The 22,136-nt window shown below is 39.2% G+C and overlaps 1 protein-coding gene across 2 annotated transcripts; it reads left to right on the forward strand.

Moving 5' to 3' along the window:
- Positions 1-4,155: 4,155 nt before the first annotated feature.
- On the forward strand, positions 4,156-21,231 carry si:zfos-943e10.1 (GRAM domain-containing protein 2B). 2 transcript variants are annotated; one of them, XM_006791996.3, is made up of 13 exons: positions 4,156-4,353; positions 14,941-15,114; positions 16,341-16,404; positions 16,489-16,561; positions 16,656-16,759; positions 16,865-16,963; positions 17,159-17,230; positions 17,469-17,537; positions 17,652-17,751; positions 18,006-18,095; positions 18,199-18,298; positions 18,687-18,794; positions 19,449-21,231. In XM_006791996.3, the coding sequence occupies exons 1-13, from the start codon at positions 4,262-4,264 to the stop codon at positions 19,465-19,467; spliced, it is 1,164 nt and encodes a 387-aa protein (XP_006792059.2). In that variant the 5' UTR covers positions 4,156-4,261; the 3' UTR covers positions 19,468-21,231. The 2 variants fall into 2 exon arrangements, with proteins under 2 accessions (XP_006792059.2, XP_006792060.2); XM_006791997.3 differs by lacking the exon at positions 4,156-4,353 and adding an exon at positions 12,962-14,008.
- Positions 21,232-22,136: the final 905 nt, after the last annotated feature.

Consider the following 22,136-nt stretch of genomic DNA (forward strand, 5'->3'; position numbering starts at 1 on the left):
AAAAACACTGTCCTCCCCGACCGTTTAGCTGACCAACCATCCAACCAACCAGCTACTCAAAGCTTTGCAGCAAAGAAAACATAAATTAGTGATGAGAGCAGCCTGGTAACAGAAGCTGAAAAAAGCCAGCCAGACTCTACCAGGTAGAAACCCAATACCTTTTGAGTTGAGGCTTGTATTTGTTACACCTGAGCCTTGGGGAGCTCACGCATATCGAACACACACAAAACATATCAAGTAAAGGGTTTTTTGTTCATATATGTGATGTGGTTATGATTCTAATCCTTATATCAGTCCAGAGAAGTCACACAAGCATGTCCTAGAATATGTAAACCTCCCTCTGAAGTGTGAAGATTTCCTGCATACCTGCAATTCTGTATAACTACCAAAGTGGGCCACTGGGAGTTGGCCACAGACAACATCCCAGTGTTACCAGTAAGATGATATCATTGTAAGATGCCCCCATTCACTGGCCTTATTGAATGAAAGAGGTTGTTGCTGGGGTAAATCCTTGGTGATGCAGTGACCTTTCTGACCCCACAGACAACTTACACCAACACAAGATTACACTTAAAGCCAAAAGATAGATGTTTAACTCATTAACTCAATCTAGTGTCCTAGAAAGTGTTGACACATGACTAAAAAACACTAAAATAAAGAGTATTACAGTATATCTTATTATCAAACTCCAAGCACTGGTCATATATTGTTCACGGCAATGTAAATGGATAAATAATACCCATGAGAGATGGAAGTGTAGTATTAGTGATTAATGCAGTTAATAATAAAAAGGAAATTTTCATCAAGTGCTTGAAAAGCTCAGCTAGTAACAGTAAACACTGGATGAAAACTTACCCTTCACACATGGGGTAGACTGAAACAAAAGCAAGGGCGAGCTTGGAAGGGGCATTTTTATTTTTATTTTCATTTGAATCTGAGAAAAACAGGCAGGGCAATATGTAAAAGATGTTCTGCTAATTATCTATGAGGAATAGTGGGTGACGTCCAAACAACAAACAGCCTTATCTGAAATGACTCAATATATTTCCATGACATTGTGCCCATGTGATCAGCTGCCTCTCACAGTTTTACTTGTCTCACTTTATCCGGTGTGATGCACTACTGATGCAAATCAGGGATTTTTTTTAAATTAATTTATTTTTTGCCTTCTCTGGACACAATAAACGATCTGTCTTTCAGATATGGAAATTCCAAATGGGCAACTCAGTATGTCCCTGCCAATGTGACTTCCTCCAAACAGTGGTTCTTTCCAATGTTCTCTTCTGTCTGCATAAATGTTTGCATACTAAAATAATGTTTGAGATGTTTAAACTACTTAGCAAGTTTATTATAGCTAAATTCAAACTAAAAATTAAAACTGGATGTGGAAAAAAAAACATTTTAGTTCAATACATTTAAAAATAGACTTATGAATAAAATTTCAACAAAAACTATTTTGTGAACTTGGAAAACTAACTAAAAAATGTAAAGGAAACATCTGTAGTTTCAGTGTTTGTTAGAAGATTTTACAAGAACTTTATTGAGAGTCCACAAGACTGAGTCATTTCTAAATACAGATATATTTATCCATCTGTTACTATTACAACATTTACAGCTATTACTGTTCCTACATTACTGCTAGTAATATTCATAATTATAATTATAATCATAGTAATTTATCTACGTTTATAAAGGTCATACTAAGGATGAGTAATGCTATATAAATGAGGAAGCACTTGCTGATACTTTGCTATCAATGCTGAAAAGTGACAAAACTCTTTTCATATAGCTCATTCCTTTTCTTCCTTCCAAGATGTTGCGAACCTTTCCAGTGTTCTCGAGTATTTAGTCCAGAATTTGGTAATAGAAATCTTTCTAGCAACACATTAATTTAGCAACAGATAGTAGATAGTCCTCTAAGCAAAGGACAGCTCACTTTCTTCTCATGCTCAGACTTGCATGATAATCTGGATCTTTATCTTAACACCCAGCCTAACGTATACACATTGTTACATGTAAAACTGAGACTTCAGTAACTTCATGCAGACAAAAATCGTGCAAATAAGATTCTATAATGCAGAAGTAAAAACGAAACTAAAGGACAGCCGGTAAATGAATGCTAACGGAAGTATTTTTTAAAATGTTTGCAGTGGCGCACATTAAATGTTCCCATTCAGCCCGTCAGCTTTTAAGAGATGACGTTTCTTTTTTATTATTCAGTCATGTTAAAAATCCTTTACAAATATTGAAAGGATAAAGGGCAAGTATGTGACTCAAACTGTTAGTAATAGTAAAAGGGGTGGTTTTACAAGACTAAAAGCCTTTACTGTGGTAAAAAAAAACAAAAAAAACCAAAAAAACAACATTTCTTTTATTCTGTTTTTCTCTTTTTTCAGTATGTGTATTTTTTTCTTTTTTTGTTATGCAGTTTTCATTTTTCAGGAAATTCCCCTGCTATGTCAAAGGTTACATTTCCCAATCCTTACTACTTACTTTTAAATTCCCGTTATATTCTCTCTAATAATGATACCTGATGTTTTGCTTGTGGTTATTCCAAAGACCTGCTGTAAACACTGCCTTTCAGTAAGAATTTAAGGTCAGGCAGAAAGATATTGTGCATATTTCCAGGCTAACAAATACCCTGGGACCCTGGGATTTTATTATTTTTTGAATCTTTAATTGTAATCCATCTTATTTTACTCTGTAGCCAGCAGAGAAACACCAGTTACTGCCTACACTGCACGTACACCCCCCAAAACATGATTTCCTCCCCTCTATCTGTGTTGTTTCCTGGGAGAGGGGATGGAAGGGGAGACCGGGGGTTGGCTGGTGTAGGCCAGATTTTGTGAGGGTGGTGTGTTTGCTGTGTCATGCGGCAGTACACTGCGTCTTCTGTTCACAGTAGCGTGGCAGCGCCTGAGCTGCCAAGTGAGGCCAAATAAGGCTTCTGGCATTTGCGTCCACATTTCTCAAAAATGCTATAAGATAATGGTTTTGTTTTGTGTGTGTAAGATCTCTATGAATATAGTTTAACTCTTGGGAACGCAGTGACAAGTAATTAAGAAAATATTATTCTAACTTTTTCATATTTTTAGACAGAATGGACCCTCGCGGCCTCAACAACGAGGCTGAAAGTCAAACCCTAAAACAACTTTCTCGAGGTTGCTCATGTCTTATCACACAAACAGAATCACTGTGATACGCGACATCTCTGTAACATATTCTGCTTTTTTCCTACACATACATAGTCACATGTAGCACACGTAGACATCCACTGTGATTGCAATGTGACTTAGCTGACAGTCTAAACTCTGGCCTTATGACCTTGGTCTGCTGAGTAGGTGTATAAAAAGCCATTTGTTGCTGCAGTTGGTGCCATTTTCCAGTGAGGTGGGGGAGGTGAAACTGCATGCTGGCAGTGCTGGGCTAAAATGAAGTGGCATGGACCAGAAAAGACACCAAGTGAGGAATTATAACCTTCTGAGTTGCTGGATTTCCCCTAATAAAATGGCACAAATTTTCGTTTGTCTTCTAGCTCATCATAAATAGAGATATTAAAGTAAATTTGCTTTGCTGTGCCCTGCATGGCAGCACCAGTGGAATTAGTTGACTTGCAGTGACACAACTGCTCTTTCTGAAAGTGCTATTGTTTATTTAAAACGCAGATGATCCTGGTAGCCTATGTTTGTTTGTTTTAATATGAGCTGATGTGGCCGGTTTCATTATCACACAACAAAACTTGAGCTTTCAGTTCTTAAATGAAAAAAGTAGGCTGTCTGCAGTAGTAACTGTCTGCAGCTTTTTCAAATTAACTTCAGTATATTTTCACACAAGAAACACTGTTGTTAAACCACAGGGCATACACCCCTCTGTTGATCGCACGTGAGATGTTGAAACCATGTAAATTATTGATTGAAAAGGCCATGCCAGCACAACAACGTTACGGGCCCCGTTTTTATATCGCTCTTCAGAAAGGGACGACCCCATTTCCATAAAAGGTAATGGGCGGTCAACGCAAGACAAACCACCGTATTCTGATTGGACAACCGGGCTGACATGACCGTTTTTTCAACATTGTTTGCCAAATGTGATTGGTCCTCCGACTTGGTCCGATTTAAGCTCATTATCTTAATCAGCCGTGGCTGAAGTGGGGAAGAAGAGGGGGGGTCAGGAAAAAAAAAGCAGAAGCCAAACAAGAACGCTGGAGTTTGGCGTGGAGAGTCGTTTCTATACGAATCGACTACCACTGGCTGAGGGAAGAATGCTTGAAAACAAAAGAGAGAGGTTGAAAACTTTCCTCAGGAAGATCGACGAGAAGGCCATTGTCAGAATAAAACACTTCATGAAAGAGAGGTAAGCGGAATGAATGCGGTGCGGCTAGCTGATCCGTTATTTGCCGGGTGTGCATCAGTACTGGGTGGATGCACACTATCCCTTTGACAGCAGCTTGTTCGATAAGATTTTATATTTTGAGTTCATGCTGACGTGCTGTTTAACCGAACAGTGTTAAATAAGTTTAAGGGAGCAATTTTGGTTAAGATGGACGTGATGCCAGTTACTGGGGATTTACTGCTAACATGGTAGCACTCGCTAGGCCGAAGATCTGCTGATATCTAAATGAACTAATGCTAACGATACATTCATATATATATTTAAACTGAATTAAAGCTGTTAAAGGGTAAGAGCTAAAGCTCACTAGGCACCAGTAAATAGTTGCAGCCACTGGCATCTTTTAGGGTATTGGTTTGTGTGCATTAGCACAGCATATACTGAAGCATAAGAGCCTAAAGGATGTTGTTAGCTTAGCCACTGACTTGGCTGGTAGTCTGAGCATCTGACCCCATTCATGTTTCCTGGCTAGTCTTGGTAAAAGTGTTTTCCAGTGGTAAAATGTAATTACTTGGCCACTGATGTATGAAATGTTGTCCTCTGAAGTAAACATATGTGCTTTAAAACTTAACACTAATGTGTGAAGTGTGGTTTTACACGCTGGGTGGGTGGTGTAATTTCAAACTGTTGTCTTTCATCGTTTATTTCAAATTTTCTAGAACACAGTAGTCGACCCATTTTAGCCTTGTGATGTTTGTGTGAGCAGTATTAGCTCCTTAATCTTTTCCAGTAAGCGTAAATAAACAGTATTAGCAGATGGAGAGTGGTGTAAACTAAGGTAATCCAGAACTGGTAGGCACTTAATCTCGCCTTTGCCCATTTCTGAGAAATCACGACTTCATCTGCTGACCAATGTGGGTCAGATTGGCGTCATATTGATTCTGTAGTCATCCTCACTGATAATCCAGTCTTTTCAGTGGGCAGAGGCACGTTTACCACCATCACAGTCACCCACACGAGCCTACAGTATAGTGTGTTTCCCTCTAACCTCTCAGGGAAACGCACAAACACACTTGTCACATGTAGTATGTCCAAGTCTGTCTTCTCAGAAAAAACTATTTATAGCTCCTGTGAGTTGACCACAGGTGGTACATGGTGTATTATATAAATGCTTTCAGCATTTCATTGTGAGTACTCCACGTCCTCTGAGCTCTGCCTTTAAGTTCTTCCCCTTACATGGCCATTTGCTCGAGTGCCAACCCAGCTGAAGTGTCCTGCCGGTTATCAAGATAGCTACTGTGTGTGTCCAGTATGGCATGTACCATGATTATATTTCCAAAACTCAAACTTTTTTTTTTTTTTTTTATGATGGTGTAAGGCTTCAAGAAAAACCAAAACTCTTGCCTTGCGATTGCAACATTGAGCCAGAGTAATTCAATTTCCTGCAATTTCCAGAATGAAGTTGAAAGTATCAGATTTAATAAATGTGCTGCTTATTTTTATTTATTTATTTATTTATTTTTTAAAAAAGTGACTGAAGCAAGGAATTAAGTGAAATCTCTACCTTTACACAGATTACATGCTTCAGAGCTCATTGCAAGTTGTAGTTGTTTTGCATACTGTCAGATGGCTTTGCTTCCAATGTAAAATAACCTGGTGCAGATTAGCTGCAATGTCTGGGCGTAGGAGCCTAGTATAGTCTGGGTGGGGCAGCTATGACTCCAGCAGGATGCTCCCAGTGCAGATCTTTCTTGCCACTGTAGGCAGAGAAGACTGTGGTCTAAATAATGCTGCAGGCATTGGGAAACCTGAAGTTAGAAGATGAAAACCACATTTGCACGACTGTTTGTCAGTAAATGAAAGGTTGAAGGCCAACTAGGTGGTCACATTTGAAGTTACGTGTTGCTTCTGTCAGTCTAGTGCTAATGATCTCTCCACCTTGTTACAGAGCCAAGAGAGAGGCTATATTTTTCTTAGCTTTTTTTTTTTTTAAAACCTTTTTGGAGCTCGCAGTGGCTTGGAGAATTTCACCTAATTTTTTTGCATTGGTTAGTCTCATTTTAGAGAGATGACTTTATGCAGGCTTATCTGAATGCACGAGTTAAAGCCTGTTTACGTTCAGCTCAACTTTGAACAGCAGAATAACATCTGATGTAGCTCGTCAATGACAGAATGTCTTGTCTCTAGTCAATAAAGAACTTAAACCTTGATTTTTACGACTACCTTATCTTTTCGACAAGGTGAAAACTGCTCATTGGAAGCTGTAGGAGGAACTATTTTTCCAGAGTATTAGACTGCATTTGTGGGGCCTAACGAACCAGTTAATGTGTTTTGTGTTCAGTTTTTCACTACAAAAATGCTATAATTACTAGGGCTGGGCCATATTATACCGTTCACGGTAATACCGGTACAAAGCTAGGCAACGATAAGAAAATGACATATCGCGATAGAATATGGGTAAAGCGCGCATGCGCAGTGCCGAAGAAGCACGGAGAATGCACGGTAACGGAAAATGTGAATGGGGAAAGTAGATTGTTGAGTGAAACGTATGAGCCAGAATTGTTTTGTAAAAATGGTGCAGCTTAACTGGTTTGGTGTTTGTTCGTCAGATACACAACAAAGCACTTTTTTTTTTTTTTTTTTTTTTTGTAGAACATGCAAGCGGGCCGTCGTTATTGCCGTATTTGTCGGACTAAGGTGCTTGTAAATCTGGGAGTAATTGGGTCCTAAACTCTGTCCTTTAAAGTCCCAAAGTCAAACGAACATCCCTGAGAGTTTAAAACTGTCTAAATTATTTCATCTTTAATGAAATGATCAGCATTGCTGCTTTACCAGGTGTAACTATGAAGTTTAACATCCAGGCATCCATGAAAACAGAATTCATTACATTTAACGGAGTTAGAAGTTAGCGGAAGTTAGCTCGCTAGTTTTGCTAGTTACCTAAACATGGTATAGCATGTTCTGACTGAGAGATTTCTGAAAAAATTCAAACGTACAGCTCTGCTATCACATCCAACATAAATGAAGACAGGAAGCTACACAGCAGTGACGTTTGTAGGGTTACTGAAGTTGGGCTAGCTGGTATATAATGAGGCTATCGACACAGCTGTGTTAGCATAACATAAACAGTGAAGCTCCATGATGAACGCTAACACTTTTCCACTCGATGAAAGTTAATGTGAAGGTTCCTGATGGTTAGAGACAAATGCAATCGCATGGCAGGATGCTGTAAACGGACCAAACTTCAGTCAGTAGAACAACTGAGATAATCCATCCACAATAGAAGGTTAGTCATTAATATACTGCAACAACATGGGAATAGAGCAGCTGTGATAGAATACAGCATTAATGAATCAATGGTACAGAAGTGGAGGAAGCAAGAAGAATGAGTTGAATAAAGTTTGATTTATCTGACTGCTTTGTTTCACGTAATGTGCCTTATAATCTCGTGCACCTTATGGTCCGAGAAATACGTATTTGACTTTTTTATTTGGCACACTGCAATATAATGTTGCAAAGCACCTCTTTTTAACTTCAGTGGATATTATACATAGTTATGCTCAGGATATGTCAGCCCATTTCTACTGGAAATGCTTTTTGGTTAAACTTTCAGCAAGGAATTTGCATTTGCACTGTTAAATGTTGATATAGCTTTAATGCATATAAAAACAGCTACTTGTTTAAGTAAAATGAATGGATGGGGGTTTTTTTTGCGCTAGTAAAGTTGTGGAGTTGTATTTTGTCTCGCAGAAATTATATCGTCAGTTATATCGTTATCGCAAATTTTCAAATATATATCGTGATATATATTTTTGGCCATATCGCCCTGCCCTAATAATTACCCTGTTGGCCACTGTCTTAGACTGCAATTGGTGATGTTAGTTCTCTTCTGCATTCTCCGTGAGCTCACTGTGTCACCAGCAGCTCTCCACCTGCTGCAGAGCAGAACAAGGTCTTACCTCTAGTCCAAGCTGGTGGAGTTGTGGCCTGTTCAACAGCAGGGTTGAAACTCGAGAGAGGTGAATTACATCAAAGACTGCCACAAAAGCAACCTGCCTTTTAGACAAACATTAGATCCGGCTAGGTGGCTTAAAGAATTTTTAAAACGGAACATATCCTTGTCCAACCATCAGCATAAATTAACATCCCACACAAGTGAAGTGGATGTGTGGGGAAAGTTTTCACTCAACTACACTTCTTGCTCTGCAGTGAAATGAATTCTATCCTTCACGCGAAAACATGTTTTACATGAATGTTTCCTATGGCTTTATTCAGACACACCGTGATAGTCACACAGAAAGCTAGCTTAGGAAAGTTTGAGAGAAGATTTGTAAAACTTGCAGATGCGGTCAGATAATGAGATGTGTGTCTGAAACGAAATGTAGAAAAGGGTCGGGTTTATGCAGTGTGACATCTAAATTAATTTATTGCAATCCTTCATATGTTTGCACTTATTGTATTCGTAATGTTGAGTGGGACTTTAAAAAAGAAAAAGAAAAAAAAAAAAAACCCAGCACATTATTCTCCCTGCTCACCTGCCGGGACACTGTGAGCACTCTGTTGCCTTGAAGAAAGAACCTCTCTGTCTTTGCCTGGTTTGCACAGGAGGAAGTGGGGAGAGATGCTGTGTGCACAGGGCCACGTGATTCCCCACAGAGAAACACACATTTATCCTGTAATGCTCTCTGTTCTAGTTTGCGCACACACACACACACACTTTTTCAACAGACTGAGTACTGGCAGGGTGCCACAGAGTCTGAAATTTTGCCATGTCCACTGGCTTGCTTCCCTGCCCTTCCTGGGTACTCTACTGACGCTCACAGACATGCACGTATGCAAGCAGACGCATTATGCTTTTTCAGTCCAGCCGACAATATTATTAAGGTCATCTGTGATATTATGTCTTAAAGTTGTTGGTTTTTTGTTTTTGTTTTGTTTTTTCATTTTTTGTTCACTTTTTGGTTAAAAATTTAACAATGTTGTCATAAAGTAGTTGAGATGAATTTGTTTGTTGCATACTAGCTTTGGTGGATTATAAAAGATTATGGCTGTCAAATGACATGGTTCACCGAACACAGTTGCAATAATCTCTTGTGCTTTTATTGAACTTGTTCTGTTGGTTGCTGGAGTAAGAGTAGGTCACATTTGTATTTAAAAAAACAAAAACAGATCCATGGGTCTCCAGAAGATGGTGCTCTTACACTTTGTGTTTCTAATTGTTCTCAATATTCTCAATTATTCTGATCTTTGAGAGATTCACACATGTAATGCTTCCCCAAGCCTCACTTGTAAACTTTGGGCTGCGTGTTGGTTGTGGAAATGCATTCTGTACTAAAGCAATTTTGTCTTAAGGCAACTGTCCCTGCAGACCAGCTGACGCTGGCTTGACGTCTGAAGCTAAACTCTCGGGATCATCTCAGGGTAGTGAATGAAAGCAGTGTATACCCCAAAGAGTACTTTTAATGACTGGAATGTCCTGTACTGGAGAAATTGGTCTTCACCACACTAGAATTCACTGGTAATCACATTTGTATGACTATTATACTGAAAAGCATTTCTTTCACAGGCGAGAGAATAAATGGCAGTTCACCACCTTACAAACAGTGTGAAAGGTGATCTTTTGCTGAAACCTAGGCTGAACAATGCAGTAAAGTGGCACAACTCTTGATTTTTGGTTCTCTTAATATTCTTATGATGCAAACATGCATTCTATTGTCATCATGTTCAGTAAAATTCTAACAGGCCAGGTAATAAAAGTGGCTTTTCCTTTTTTGTCACTGGGACAAATTGAGACATCAGGGGATTAACAGCCAGATCTCCTGCTGTGGGGGTGTAGGTGTTGGCTTTGTGTAGCTTTTAAATAACTTGATTAAGGTTGTTGTGTAAGGGGTTTGTTGTGTGATGTTGTACAGTGTATCAGGAGTTTTAAAAAGCAGGGATAAGGGGGAAACAGTGGCCCACTGACCAGCTGAACGTCAGTGGAACGCCTTTGCACTGTTTATATCCAGGGCATGTTTAGTCAACCCTCTGTCATTCTGATATAAAAGAGACAGTTGATAAAGTAAGGACATTAACTCTAAAAATATTACTAAGGAACTTAAATTTATTGAGATATGCATTTGCCTAATAAGCAGAAAATACCCGTCTTGATCTTGGGATGAGACACAAAACACTTTGGGGTGGCATCAAGAAGGTCATCCAGCATAAAAATCTGCCAGATCAGGCATGATCTACCTGCTGTGGTGAACGATGGAGCAGCTAAAAGTAGTCCAGGTGACAATGAAGAGAAGTCATTACGAAATGGGAATTACTGGTACTGTAAAGTAGGAGCGTAATTGCCTCCATTAGGTAAATGCATGCTGTTCTAGAATGTGTCATCCTATAGCTCTGCTCCGGGAGCTCCTATTGAAACTGTTGCAACCAATATTTAGAAAGGAAGGAGTGGTTTCCTTTTATTTCCTTTTTTTTTTTTTTTTTTTTTTTTGTATTGTGAGTAAATTAGGCCTGAAGTCACATGGCCAGCTGGATGTCATCTTTCTCAGTGATGTTGATGTCATGGGTATAGAAATAGTCTATAGATGAATAAACACCCTAGGCTGAGATATGCGAATGTAACCAGGCTTCACTACATTTACAGCACTCCACCTTTTTTTTTTTTTTTTTTTTTTTAATTTGTGTGTTGTCAACAGCTTTTGAGGACCCCCCCCCCCCTCTAACACAAATGTCCTTACATTGATCATTGATGGCCCTGTTCACATAGTCTACAAAGGCTATTGTCATGCGTGCATGTCATATTGTCGGCTGCTTCTGAAGTCACGGCCCCATTGTTATTGAGAACAGGCTATTGAATTTTGATGTTTGCCTATGCGAACTAAGAATAACCCGGCACTGTTTCCCTCAGCCTCCACATTTTTATCAACTACCTCCCACTGTTACTTGTTTCCCTGACAACGCATACTAAAGCTGCATTAGAAAGGAGAGAGCTTGGGAGGAGATTTGGGGGTTTGAAATCAAATGACCTTTGTTTTTTGTTTTTTTTTTAGTTTACTGTGTTCATTCTTCTGTTTCCCATCTCCTGTCCTGCTGCGTGTTTCTGGATCTGGTGTTTTTGTCTTCATGTTGAACTAGCACATGCTTTAAGCCATTAAAAAGACCTTTAGTCCCTGGCTTCTGATTTGGCTCCTAACTCACCTAGGTCCAAGTTCAAAAGGTATTGCCATTGTTATAGTCGCCTGTCTTGGCCAGAGGTGTCTACAAGGTTTCAGGGACTGTTGAAGACTAGAAGGGAGAATTTAGTTGGTCATGGAAAGACCAAAAGTCTTGTTGAACCAGCCGGGTCCTGTGGATTCTCATTGCTCGGAAGATGTGAAAAGGTAAGACGAACGATCGAGTCTGCTTACTGATCTCAGCCAGTCGGGTAAAGCAGAACTTGCTCTAGCCATACGCAACTTTCTTTTAGTGTCAAACTGCAGAGATCTTTGTCATACTCTATATTATTTTTTTTGATGATCCACCTTCCCGAAGCAGTTTTTAACTTCTTTGTTTTGTCAGTGTATTCAGATTTGTTAGCTAGTAACCACTGAGACCTCTAATGTTGGCTCTTTGTCTGGTTAAAGATGGGAGTATAGAAAAAAATGCAGATAAAGAGATCTGTCGGCAGTCTTTGTTCGATGATGAGGTATATCACATTTCTCTTTGTACAGAATCTTTTCTTTCACATATTGTACTCTACAGTGAGTTCTAATGAATAACATGCCTCCATAACTTTATCTAAAAAAAGATAATCTTTGGCAGTGAAATATCACGAGTGATACTAAAACTAGACTAAAAAGTTGTAATTCATTACTTGAACAAGAAAGTAGGTCAGATGTCAGCACCTTAGTCTAATTAATTCAACACATGCGCATAACTGAACACCACTGCCTTTGAAATTTAGAAATGCCTCTGTTGCAGCCTGTGCAGGACATGGGTGTTTCATCATTTCTTCCCCACATTGCTCATTTCATTACTTTTTTTTTTTAAACACTAGGTACTGACTCACTAGCCTTGATTGCTTTGGCCTTGGCGTTTTTATACACCATTGAGCAAGTTTCTTCTATTGAGGCCTCATTGATAATCTTGAGATAAAACTTCTGTCACGCAAACATGAATTATTTTTATTTTTAGATGATTATTTTTTAATTACTCTCTTAATTTGCCAGCACATTGACATTATCAGTGTTTTTGGAAGATATGTTAAGAAACTAATGTAATGGCTTGACAATGAAAATATCACAGGAGTTTAATTTTCAGATAGGCTGCACTGTTGAAATGTACGGGTGTTTGTGGCTTCCTGACTTAGAGGAAACGGCTTTAACCTTAATGGTTTTGCTTAGCTCTAAATAGAGGAAGTAGGTAAGAATGTCAAACAAGCTAGTAGTATTTCAATCATGCCTATATTGCTTTGCTGCTTTAATGTCTGCCAAGTAGGAAAGGGTCAGGTGAGCATATTTGAATACCTGACCAGCAGTTCAGGCCCGATTCTGAAATTGTTGTGACAGCACGCACCCTTCTTCAAGTAACAGCCACAGCTTACTTGCCCACAGTTTCCAAATCTTTGGTAAATGTTTTAAAGAGGTTTTATATAGTTTTAAATATGCAATAAAAATAAGTTTCTAGAATAAAGTTTGTGCAACTACAATTGACTGAAAATGGGTTTTACATAAATGATTAAAAACTGGACATTCACATAGATGCTGAAATGTTATCCACTCTTGCTTGATTGTATTGCGTTGCATAACAGGGCAGGTAACTGCAGTTGCATTCATGTTCTTTGTTTCTTCACCTTTGCCCTACTAAAAGGTCATGCTGAAAATAAATCATTACAGCACAGAAATGGCTGACGCTGTTAGAGAAGCCAGCGTATTATACTGTCGGTACAGTTGGGTGATTTCCTTACTTTTAACAGAAAATGTAAACTTTTGTTATTTGGTTTGTTATTTCCTCTGTGGTTAGATTCACTGACTGAAGGGGGAGATGGATAATGCACCACTTTCTAGAAGGGCTAGTGTTTTCACTTCACAAGAATTTCACCTTCACTGTCATACACATGGCTGTTAATTATTGGCTGATCTTTCTCCTTGTCTGATTTTGAGTTTGATGTTTTTGATCTGTGGATTTGTTTTGTATGTTTCGTTTCATATCAGAAGACAGCACAGGCAATAGCGCGCATGTGTGTACATTAGAAAGAGGAGGGACTGTGTGTGCTCTTGCCTGTATTTGTTTTGTTCTGGGGGTGTGGTTAGGTTTGACGTCACACACTACGGAGTGTCACACCATTCTCATATAGAAACAGCTTCCTCTTTGCTAGCACATTCATACAGCAAGTGAGCAACAGGGTGGGTTTTTTTTCTCTTTTTTCCCCTGTAGAAGGATGTGGTAAAGAGGCCTTATGTACGACAACTTAACTGGAACTACATGCATAATGTCAAGAGGATTTTTTTTTTTCTGGGAGGGGGGAGTCTTAATATTTGTTTAGTTCTTAGTTACCTTTTCTGTCTTGAGGCCTGTACGCAGGCTTTTTAGAAAAAGCAACTAGACATAATTTTTTTTAAATTCTTGTTTATTTATTAGGATAGGAAATGCCTACTGTCAGTAGGTATATGACTTTTCGTTCATCAAAGCGATTTAAATTTACCAGGTGAGTGGAAGTTCAAAGTTAATTTGTGTGGTGTTGTTGTCTTTGAACAAGAAATGCAGGCTTGACACTGTCTTATGTAATGTTCGCTATGTGTTTTAGGGATTTCAGGATGTTGTAATCATTCCACTGTCTTATCCTGTGACTCTGTTTTGTTAGTTCCTTGTCAAGGACAGGCCATGGTTTCTTACAGAGCATATGGACTATAGAGACACTTGTAATCTTCTTCTTTTTTTTTTACAAGACTCTTTATTGAAATGGTATATTTGCAGAGGCTTGTCAGGTTGAGAGCATGAACCTACGTCGATCAGATCGTAAAGCAGTCAGGTGCTTCTGGTCTACTGAGCTCTGATGCAATGTTATCAATAAAACCTTTTCTTTTGGATTGGGTAGCCGATGCCAGCACATCACAAAGTTTGGGCATCGTTTGACAAAGATGTCAGATACATCAATGCATTACAGCTGACTTTAGTGGAAAGGGATAAGTGATTTGGGGTTGTGTTTTTTTTGTTGTTGTTTCTTTGTTTTTAAAGAGAGGCTTAAAACACTCAAAGTTGATGTAGAGCAAAAATGTCATGTTAACATATTGGCAGTGTTTAACTGACCTGTGTTTTGATGGTAGATGTTTGAGTTTTGTTTCCCTGTGCTGTTTTTTAGTGGTTTTCTCATTTGCCATCCTGTGGTAAGATGTTCTGTTTTTTAAATGGCTGCGGTAGATTGGTGCAACTATTTTTGAATGCATGTTGAGGTGCTATCAGTGGATGCTCGGACTTACTTTTTGTGTCCAACAAAAGCAGAGTCACTCGCATTTGCACTGTGAAAAGTCATCGTCTACTTGGAGACTTTCTAAATTGTTTGCGTACATGTGAATGTCTTTCTAAAACCTAAAGTGGCTCATTTTGTAATTTTTTCCCCCCCCCTTTTATTTGTTGCAGCTACCCCGTAGAGAGCAGCAGTGGTGGGCTGCCAGCCAAAGTAAGGAAAAGCAAGAGCACCTTAAGCAATGGCAGCATCAAGAAGGTGGACGCGAGGAAAGCTTTGAGTTTAGAGGCGGCCCAGCTCGAGATCGAGCAACAGCACAAAACCCTGACCAGACAAGCACCTGTCAGGTAGGCTTCATGGGGACACAGTTCAATTACACAAAAGCCAAAAACGTGGATTCTGTGACGGTTAATAACAGCCTGATGCAAATTTTGGAAAGTGACACTCGTTTTGTTATTTTGTCTCTACACCACCACGGAGGAGTAGAAGATTGAACTTGAACCTTTAAATTTACTTTACTATTTAAAAAAATAAATAAATAAACGTGTAATTCTTCTTAATTTAATACGGTGGCTTAATGTGTTGAATTAAAACTTTCCCAAAGAGCCACGTTTGTGTGTACTCTGTTATTCAGATCAGTTAAATTTGGTAGAGCAAGAAATTGTTTTAATCTCACATTTGTTTTAATAAAGAGATGAACATTTTAAATGGGTGAAAAAATAAAACTCAATAATGAAGTAACAGTATTTCACTGCTTGGAGGTGCTTACGGTTACACAGCTGATGTTATGTGGATTCTCTCATTGAGAACACATATCACAAGACCTGACCCCCCTCAGGCATCATGCACACATGACCACACACCCCATGTAGGCTGGTTTCTCACATGATTCAAATGCATGAGCGTGGAGATGAGTTTGATTCCTGATGATTCAGTCTTATTTCTTTTGTCTAGTTGTGTGGGCATAGTGAACATTCAAAGATATTCAAATGCTGATTTGTTTTTGTTTTTTATAACCGTATCGGCAGCTTTACCCATTTATAGATTATCCTATAAATAAGCGTTTTAGTAGTTCAGATGGAGTGTTAAATCTCAGTCATTGCATTACCTTGTAGCTAAAGATTAAAAGAATGTGACAAATTTGAAGATACGAGTGCTGTGCTTGTGGAAAACATACCAACGGTGTGTGGGAGCAGGTGAAAATATCACTTGTCAACATTTTTAAGGTTGTTGAACAGGTTTCCTAACAAAGTAATTGTTAATGTTTTACATTTAAATAAAGTAATTGTTGTCATCTTTACTTTCTTTCTAACTCCGTCACTGCTTCCCTGCTATGTAGTGCTGTGTGTGTTTGTGTGGCAGTCAAAGACAGGCTGCAATTCAAGAAATATAAACATGGCAGAGAGAAGTTTGCATATTTTTCCTGCTCATTTGGCGCAGGACCTATCAGGGCAGCTTCACATGAGCCTTGTAATCGCGGAAAAAGTCAGGTGATATGGTTCATGCGGGAAAATGTTGTGTTCATTTCCTTTTTGGTCATGCCTTAATCACTCTTATTTCATGTTCTCCTCAGGGCACAAACTTTTGACGTCGACAGCAAAGACTTTAAGAAGACCGAGGGCACTGGCTCACAAAGTGTAAGTCCACCTCAGCTTTAAAAGCAAACTGATGAAGAAAGTATTTCACTTTCATTTAATAACAATCCAATTTTATTCTTTCAGAGTTTTAAAAAGCACAACAAAACATTTCACAAGTTGTTTCCAGACATTCCCGAGAGTGAAGACTTGATTCATGGTAAGTTTTTAAAAAATTTATTAAATGAAGAATCAAAGTTTTTAAAAAAAGAACAAGCTGTATAAAACTGAACGGTTCTGCACTCCTCCCCCAGCGTACATCTGCGCCCTGCAGAAGGAGGTGCCCTACCATGGTCGGCTATACATCACTGACACGCATGCTTGTTTCTTTTCCTCTGTTTTGCTTAAGGATACGAAGGTATTTCTCAGCTCAGACCTCGCCCATCATTCTTTTTAGCTCGTTGTGGGATTCGTCTGACGCAAGTCTGACCTTTTCTTTGTGTGTGTTCGTGTGCCTTTGCAGGTAGTGGTTCCAGTTTCCTGCATTAAAAGAGTGAAAAAGCAGAATACAGCTTTGCTGGTACCAAACGCCTTGTCAATTCGCACCACAGAGGGAGATAAGGTCCGTTTCTCACCTTTATCCTCACACAATCTTTAGTTAACACTTATTGAGCCTACACAGTGTGTGCAGTCAAAGTGAAACGTTAGCTTTGAACTCTGATTTATATGTAATGTAGTCAGTGGCTGGGTGACCTTTTATGTTGTGCAGATGGCTAATGTTCGTTTTGTTTTCTTTATATTCCCTCCCATTGTGCAGTACCTCTTTGTGGCTCTGCGGAATAGAGAGTCGTGTTTTCAGCTGCTGCGTTCAGTCTGTCCTCAGCTAGAGGTGAGTGGCTGAGGTCACAAAAGAAATCTAAATTTCTGCAATGGATCACAATATTGTAAAACTAGACCGTGTCACTGTTGACTTCTTGGAAGTCTTGCAACGAATGTGCGCTTCCAGCCATGCTGTTGCATCTACAAGTTTAAATAAACCTTTTCAGAGCGTGCAGAATATCAACTCCATGAATGACAACTTAATAGTTTTTTTTCTTTGTTTGTTTTTTTTAATGCCTCTGTTTCAGGATGTCAGTGCAAACAGTAGCCCTCTCTTCTCCTCAGCTGAAAACAGCTTTGATAAGAACAAACTTGTGGTGAGTAACTCTTTTCTGCATTTTAAAACCATGATTGTTTTTTTTGTTTTTTCTCCCGCTCTGTTTTTTTTTTTTGTACTGATGGTTTTTGTTCTGTGTTCATCTTACTGACAGAACTCCAGCCAGTCCAGTCTGGACGATAGCTTCGACCAATTCAATGGCTCCAAGTCTCAGACTTTACAAGAGGACCGCCCTCTGCATAGACTGCATACAGGTGAAAATTCAGCACCACCTCTAAGCGTTGAGCTGTCTTTTGTTTTTGTTTTTTTTAATGCATTATTGTTGTTACTTGTTAGTAACTTGTAGCGTTTCGTAAAAGAACTTGAAAATGCTGCAAGACCTCAGCTGACAGTGCTGCGTGTCGATAGCGTTATCTACTCTTCTCCTATCAGACCTTGAACTTTGCACGTTTACCATCTCGATCAGAAACAAGTCTAACTTCCCCTCTCTTGCTTCTCCTGCTTACAGAGGCAGTGCCTAATGTAAATGGTTCCTCTCTGAAGAGCCTACATATGCAGCAGAGTGAAAGTTCATCTACAGAAGAGCTGTCTGTGTCAGGTAAGCAACACATGGCCAGTTAACACTAGTTACTGGCATTAGTTTTGCCTATGCTGGTAGGATATGGAAAAAATTGGTGTTAAATTATTATATTTTGTTTTAGGTGGATCATGGGTGTGGAATGTGACTGAAAAAGCCAAGTCCCTGGTGGTTCAGAGAGAGGCCAGCAACCTCAACACTCTGCTCTTCATTTACTTGATTTTGTGAGTAGATCCTTCTCCCCCAGCTGTCTTTATCCTTATGACTTTATCTGAACTTGCATTTCACTCCCGAATTCTCAATTTGAGGGGCGAAAAAGTAAAAAGTGGTTCTAAAGCAGATACTTTTGTTGGTACATTCTACAAGATTAACTTGTCAACTATTTATGTGATTTATTAGTTTGTTAAATGGGACAATTGTTAAGAAACAAAATTTTCAGTCTATTTTTAATAATATTACATATTTTATAAGAATGCATTAGCTCTAGCATCACTTTGGAATTGGCTATTTAGTCTGTTTTGTTTGAGCAGCTGTTGGTTGAATCTATGGAAAGGTCTGCATTTGAGTCTTTGACACTCAGGCAGTGAATCTGACTTATATTATATGTTGTAGGGTGGTGCTGCTGCTGCTGTCTTCGGGCTACATCGGTTTACGTATCGTGGCCCTGGAGGAACAGCTGATGTCCCTGGGCGCTCTGCCTGAATTCAACTTCCAGAGCAGGTAAAATGTCTCCTTGATTATTTTTCTTTTAAATATTGTGTGTTGGCATGTTTGCAGAAGAGGGTTGCAGCTTGACACAGGAGATGAGAGAGAGAAAAATTTGCATCGTTTTTTCCTGCTCATTTGGCTCCGATCCTGTAGACGAGGGGGAGAAAGGGTGGAAACATGTATTATAGTCTAGGAAAATCTGACTTATCCTGGGCCACTGCCTGTTTAGTCAGATGTTGGGAGTGTCTTTATGTATAGAAATTTGTGTGTGATCTTCAGCCAAGCGTTTGCAAAAGTATAGATCATGACTGAAAACTTTAGTACATCACATCAGAATAGTTGTTTTATCAGAGGTGATCACTCAGAAGCGCGGTTTCCGCTGACTGTTTCTTTTGAGGGGACCAGTGGACCCGAACCAGTATAAAGTAGTTGCATTCAATTACCCTGAAACATGCTGCTGATCTGCTTGAAGGACAATAATGCTCCCATCTTTGCATTTATCAACAATTTCAAACTGTTTGCAGAGGGAATGTTGGGAATTCAGTCATTTACATTTTGATCACAAGTTTGCTCGAAGAAAGACGAAGTTAATATTGCAGCCGAGCAAACAAATGTAATTCCAGGAGTAGGTGTAGCTTAACGCACTGTTTCTCTTTCTTTTCACAGGTACCAACAAGACACATAACAATCAGCAACTTAAGGAGAGATTGGTTGACTCATGATCGGAAGATCATTTCTGCCTCTTCCCAGCAGAACCAGCAGGGAACTTTAACGTACTCAGACTTTGGTCTCGACGTGGCCTGCGCAAAAGAAGAGTGGCCAACATGTGCAATTTCAGACACAACTTGTTGACTTGAAGGGCTATATTTCCTCCAAGTGCAGTAAACAACACAGCAAAACAAAAGGACATGCTGCGACCCAGTCACATAGAGCCGAGCCAAAAACGTGTACACGCACTGCCTGGTTGCAGTGTCTGTTTGAACCAAAGCCAAACGACTCTATCTTATCGAGGTGCCACATTAGTCAAGTCGATAGGCACGCTTCTGGCAGCAACTGTTCCACATCTGTGAATTTACGTTGTCCTCTTCTTTCTGAGCATGCATTCTTGAACAGGGCTTAAAGCATTAGCCTGCTGTAGTGCCGATGATTGCACCTCTCTCGACGTAGTGCTATGCATAGCCAAAGATGCACACGTCTTTTGCATGAGTGATGATGGAATGATGTTTTTTGTCTGTTATTTAGCCCTCAATCAGCAGTGGTGTCTATCCGCCTTTTAAATCCAGTCACTTTCGGGTACTTCTCTTCAAATGGTTCTTATATTCCGAATCGGCGGTGGGTTGAAATGATGATGGCTAAGATCCAAACTTCAGATCAGCCCGCAGAGGCTCGATACTTTCCTGATAGTCTTGTCCTTTCTCTCTCTCTCTGTCCAAGCAGAAATGATTGCAGTATTACTTCTTGAGTTTGGCAGGATTTAAACCTGTTTAATGATCATTGCTCAGAGGTGATTTTTTTCTTCTTCCCAGTCTCTACTGGATAAATGCATCAACAATGCACAAAATACACAAGAATATTAGGAAGCTGTATTAGCTAAAGAAATGTTTTTGAGTACAGCTTTTCGCTGACTTTGGTCTTCAAGAGTAGCAATCAAACCTGTCTTTTTGATGTCAACTGCAAACCTCTCTATGACAGGCCTGTTGGGGACCAAGGTGGCATTTCTTCAGGTTATTTAAAGTAGCACCAATAACATATTTCTAATGTAGGTGTCTGGGGAAAAACGGGCACTTGACTGATTCTGTGTAATCTTTGTCACCTGAAGACGATTTTTATTATTATTTTTTCTTAAATAACCACACTTGCTGCAAGGTCCGAGATTATCATAAGTAAAACGAGTGGTCCCAAAAAGAAATTTCAATATGCAACGAATTGTTTTGCATGACAAAATGTAATTTCTGTGAGCAGTTTGTTTGTTTTGTTTTTTAAATGGAACTTGATGTTTGTGGAAATTGAGTGAAAGAATCGTCTCGAGGGAGCAAGCGCACTTTAAAAACTTGTGGTGTGCCTGTCACAATCCAAGACGCTGTTTGGATTGAGAAGAAAGGGCAAAAGTGGTGTTCTGTGGTAACTAAAGGTGCTTAGACCTTATTTTTAAACAACAAAAAAGATTTCACTCAGGGGTGGTGGGGCACTACCCACCATGTGGTTTTAGGTTGTCAACTTTTCCGCTCATTTCAAAGTCTTGTTCTCATGGTGGGGTTCACATTCTAACCTCTGTGGTTCCTCCAGTGTTCCTTAAAGAAAGAACACTGTTTCATTGAGTTTGCTCAACTTTACCAATTGATAAAACTGTTTGTTTTCTGTGTTTGGTTTGTTTTTTTGTTTGTTTTTTGTTTTTGTTTTTTTGTTTCTTTTGTTTTTTTTGTTTGTTTGTTTGGTTCCCCCCCCCCCCCCCCCTTTTTTTTTTTTTTTTTTTTTTTTTTTTTTTTTTTTTTGTATGACCTGTTTAAACTAACAATGCATATCCATCTCAGTGATTTAGCATCACCTTTATGGAAGCTCTCAGGAGAGTCCTTTTGTGATGTTCAGTTAAGGTTATTCTCATAATGCCACATAAGTCAGTTCTTACACCCCTCCCCCCTCCCCCACCTGGGGGCAGCACACACACGCAAGTACTGTCCTCAAAAAGACTCCTTTAATTCAGTGAGGAGGGTAGTAGTTGTGAGGTTTTGCACTATTACAAGTGTTGTAAATAATTTTGTATCATTTGTTAACGCCCTTAATTCTATTGTCCCATATTTATTTGCATTCTGTGTGATTCAAAGTAGTCTCTGTGAGATGACTTTGCTATTGTTCAAAATAAATCAAATGTTTCAGTAAATAATATCCTGTGCTCTGTTCTTTATATTTTTCCTTTTTATTTTGATAAATTGGACGTGGTAAACGGACGGAAAACATGAAGTCTGGGAGTGGCAGGTAACTTGGATACTATCCAATCTAAATAACTACACACCTTTTAAACCCATTTCCAATTCATGCCAGTGTTTGCTGAGAAATTTCTAAACCCACGGCCGCCGCCTGGGGATTTACTAGCACGCACACAGGCATTGAAAATCAGGTATGAGTTGTAACTGGAAGTCATGGGAAAAACACATTCTTCCGTGTTGTATGCAGGAAATTCATGGTTGAGTCTTTAGCGTTTAATGTGCACTAAGACTTTTACAATAATTATTGTCTCTTGGTATTACCTGATACTGATATAAAGGTATTCCCAGCAGTATCGACAATCAACTCTTACTTTATATGTTGATGACTTGTATCTATAAAGTTGGTAAATATTAACAGAGTCGGATGAAC

The sequence above is a fragment of the Neolamprologus brichardi genome, chromosome 15 (assembly GCF_056152115.1).
Source record: "Neolamprologus brichardi isolate AB-2024 chromosome 15, ASM5615211v1, whole genome shotgun sequence".
In the NCBI taxonomy this organism is placed as follows: Eukaryota; Metazoa; Chordata; class Actinopteri; order Cichliformes; family Cichlidae; genus Neolamprologus; species Neolamprologus brichardi.

Coding starts and splice junctions, on each gene's coding strand:
- si:zfos-943e10.1 (XM_006791996.3), top strand. CDS start 4,262: ATGCTTGAAAACAAAAGAGAGAGGTTGAAAACTTTCCTCAGGAAGATC. Junction 16,964..17,158: donor GCACCACAGAGGGAGATAAG/GTCCGTTTCTCA, acceptor CCCATTGTGCAG/TACCTCTTTGTGGCTCTGCG. Junction 17,752..18,005: donor TCTGCATAGACTGCATACAG/GTGAAAATTCAG, acceptor TCCTGCTTACAG/AGGCAGTGCCTAATGTAAAT.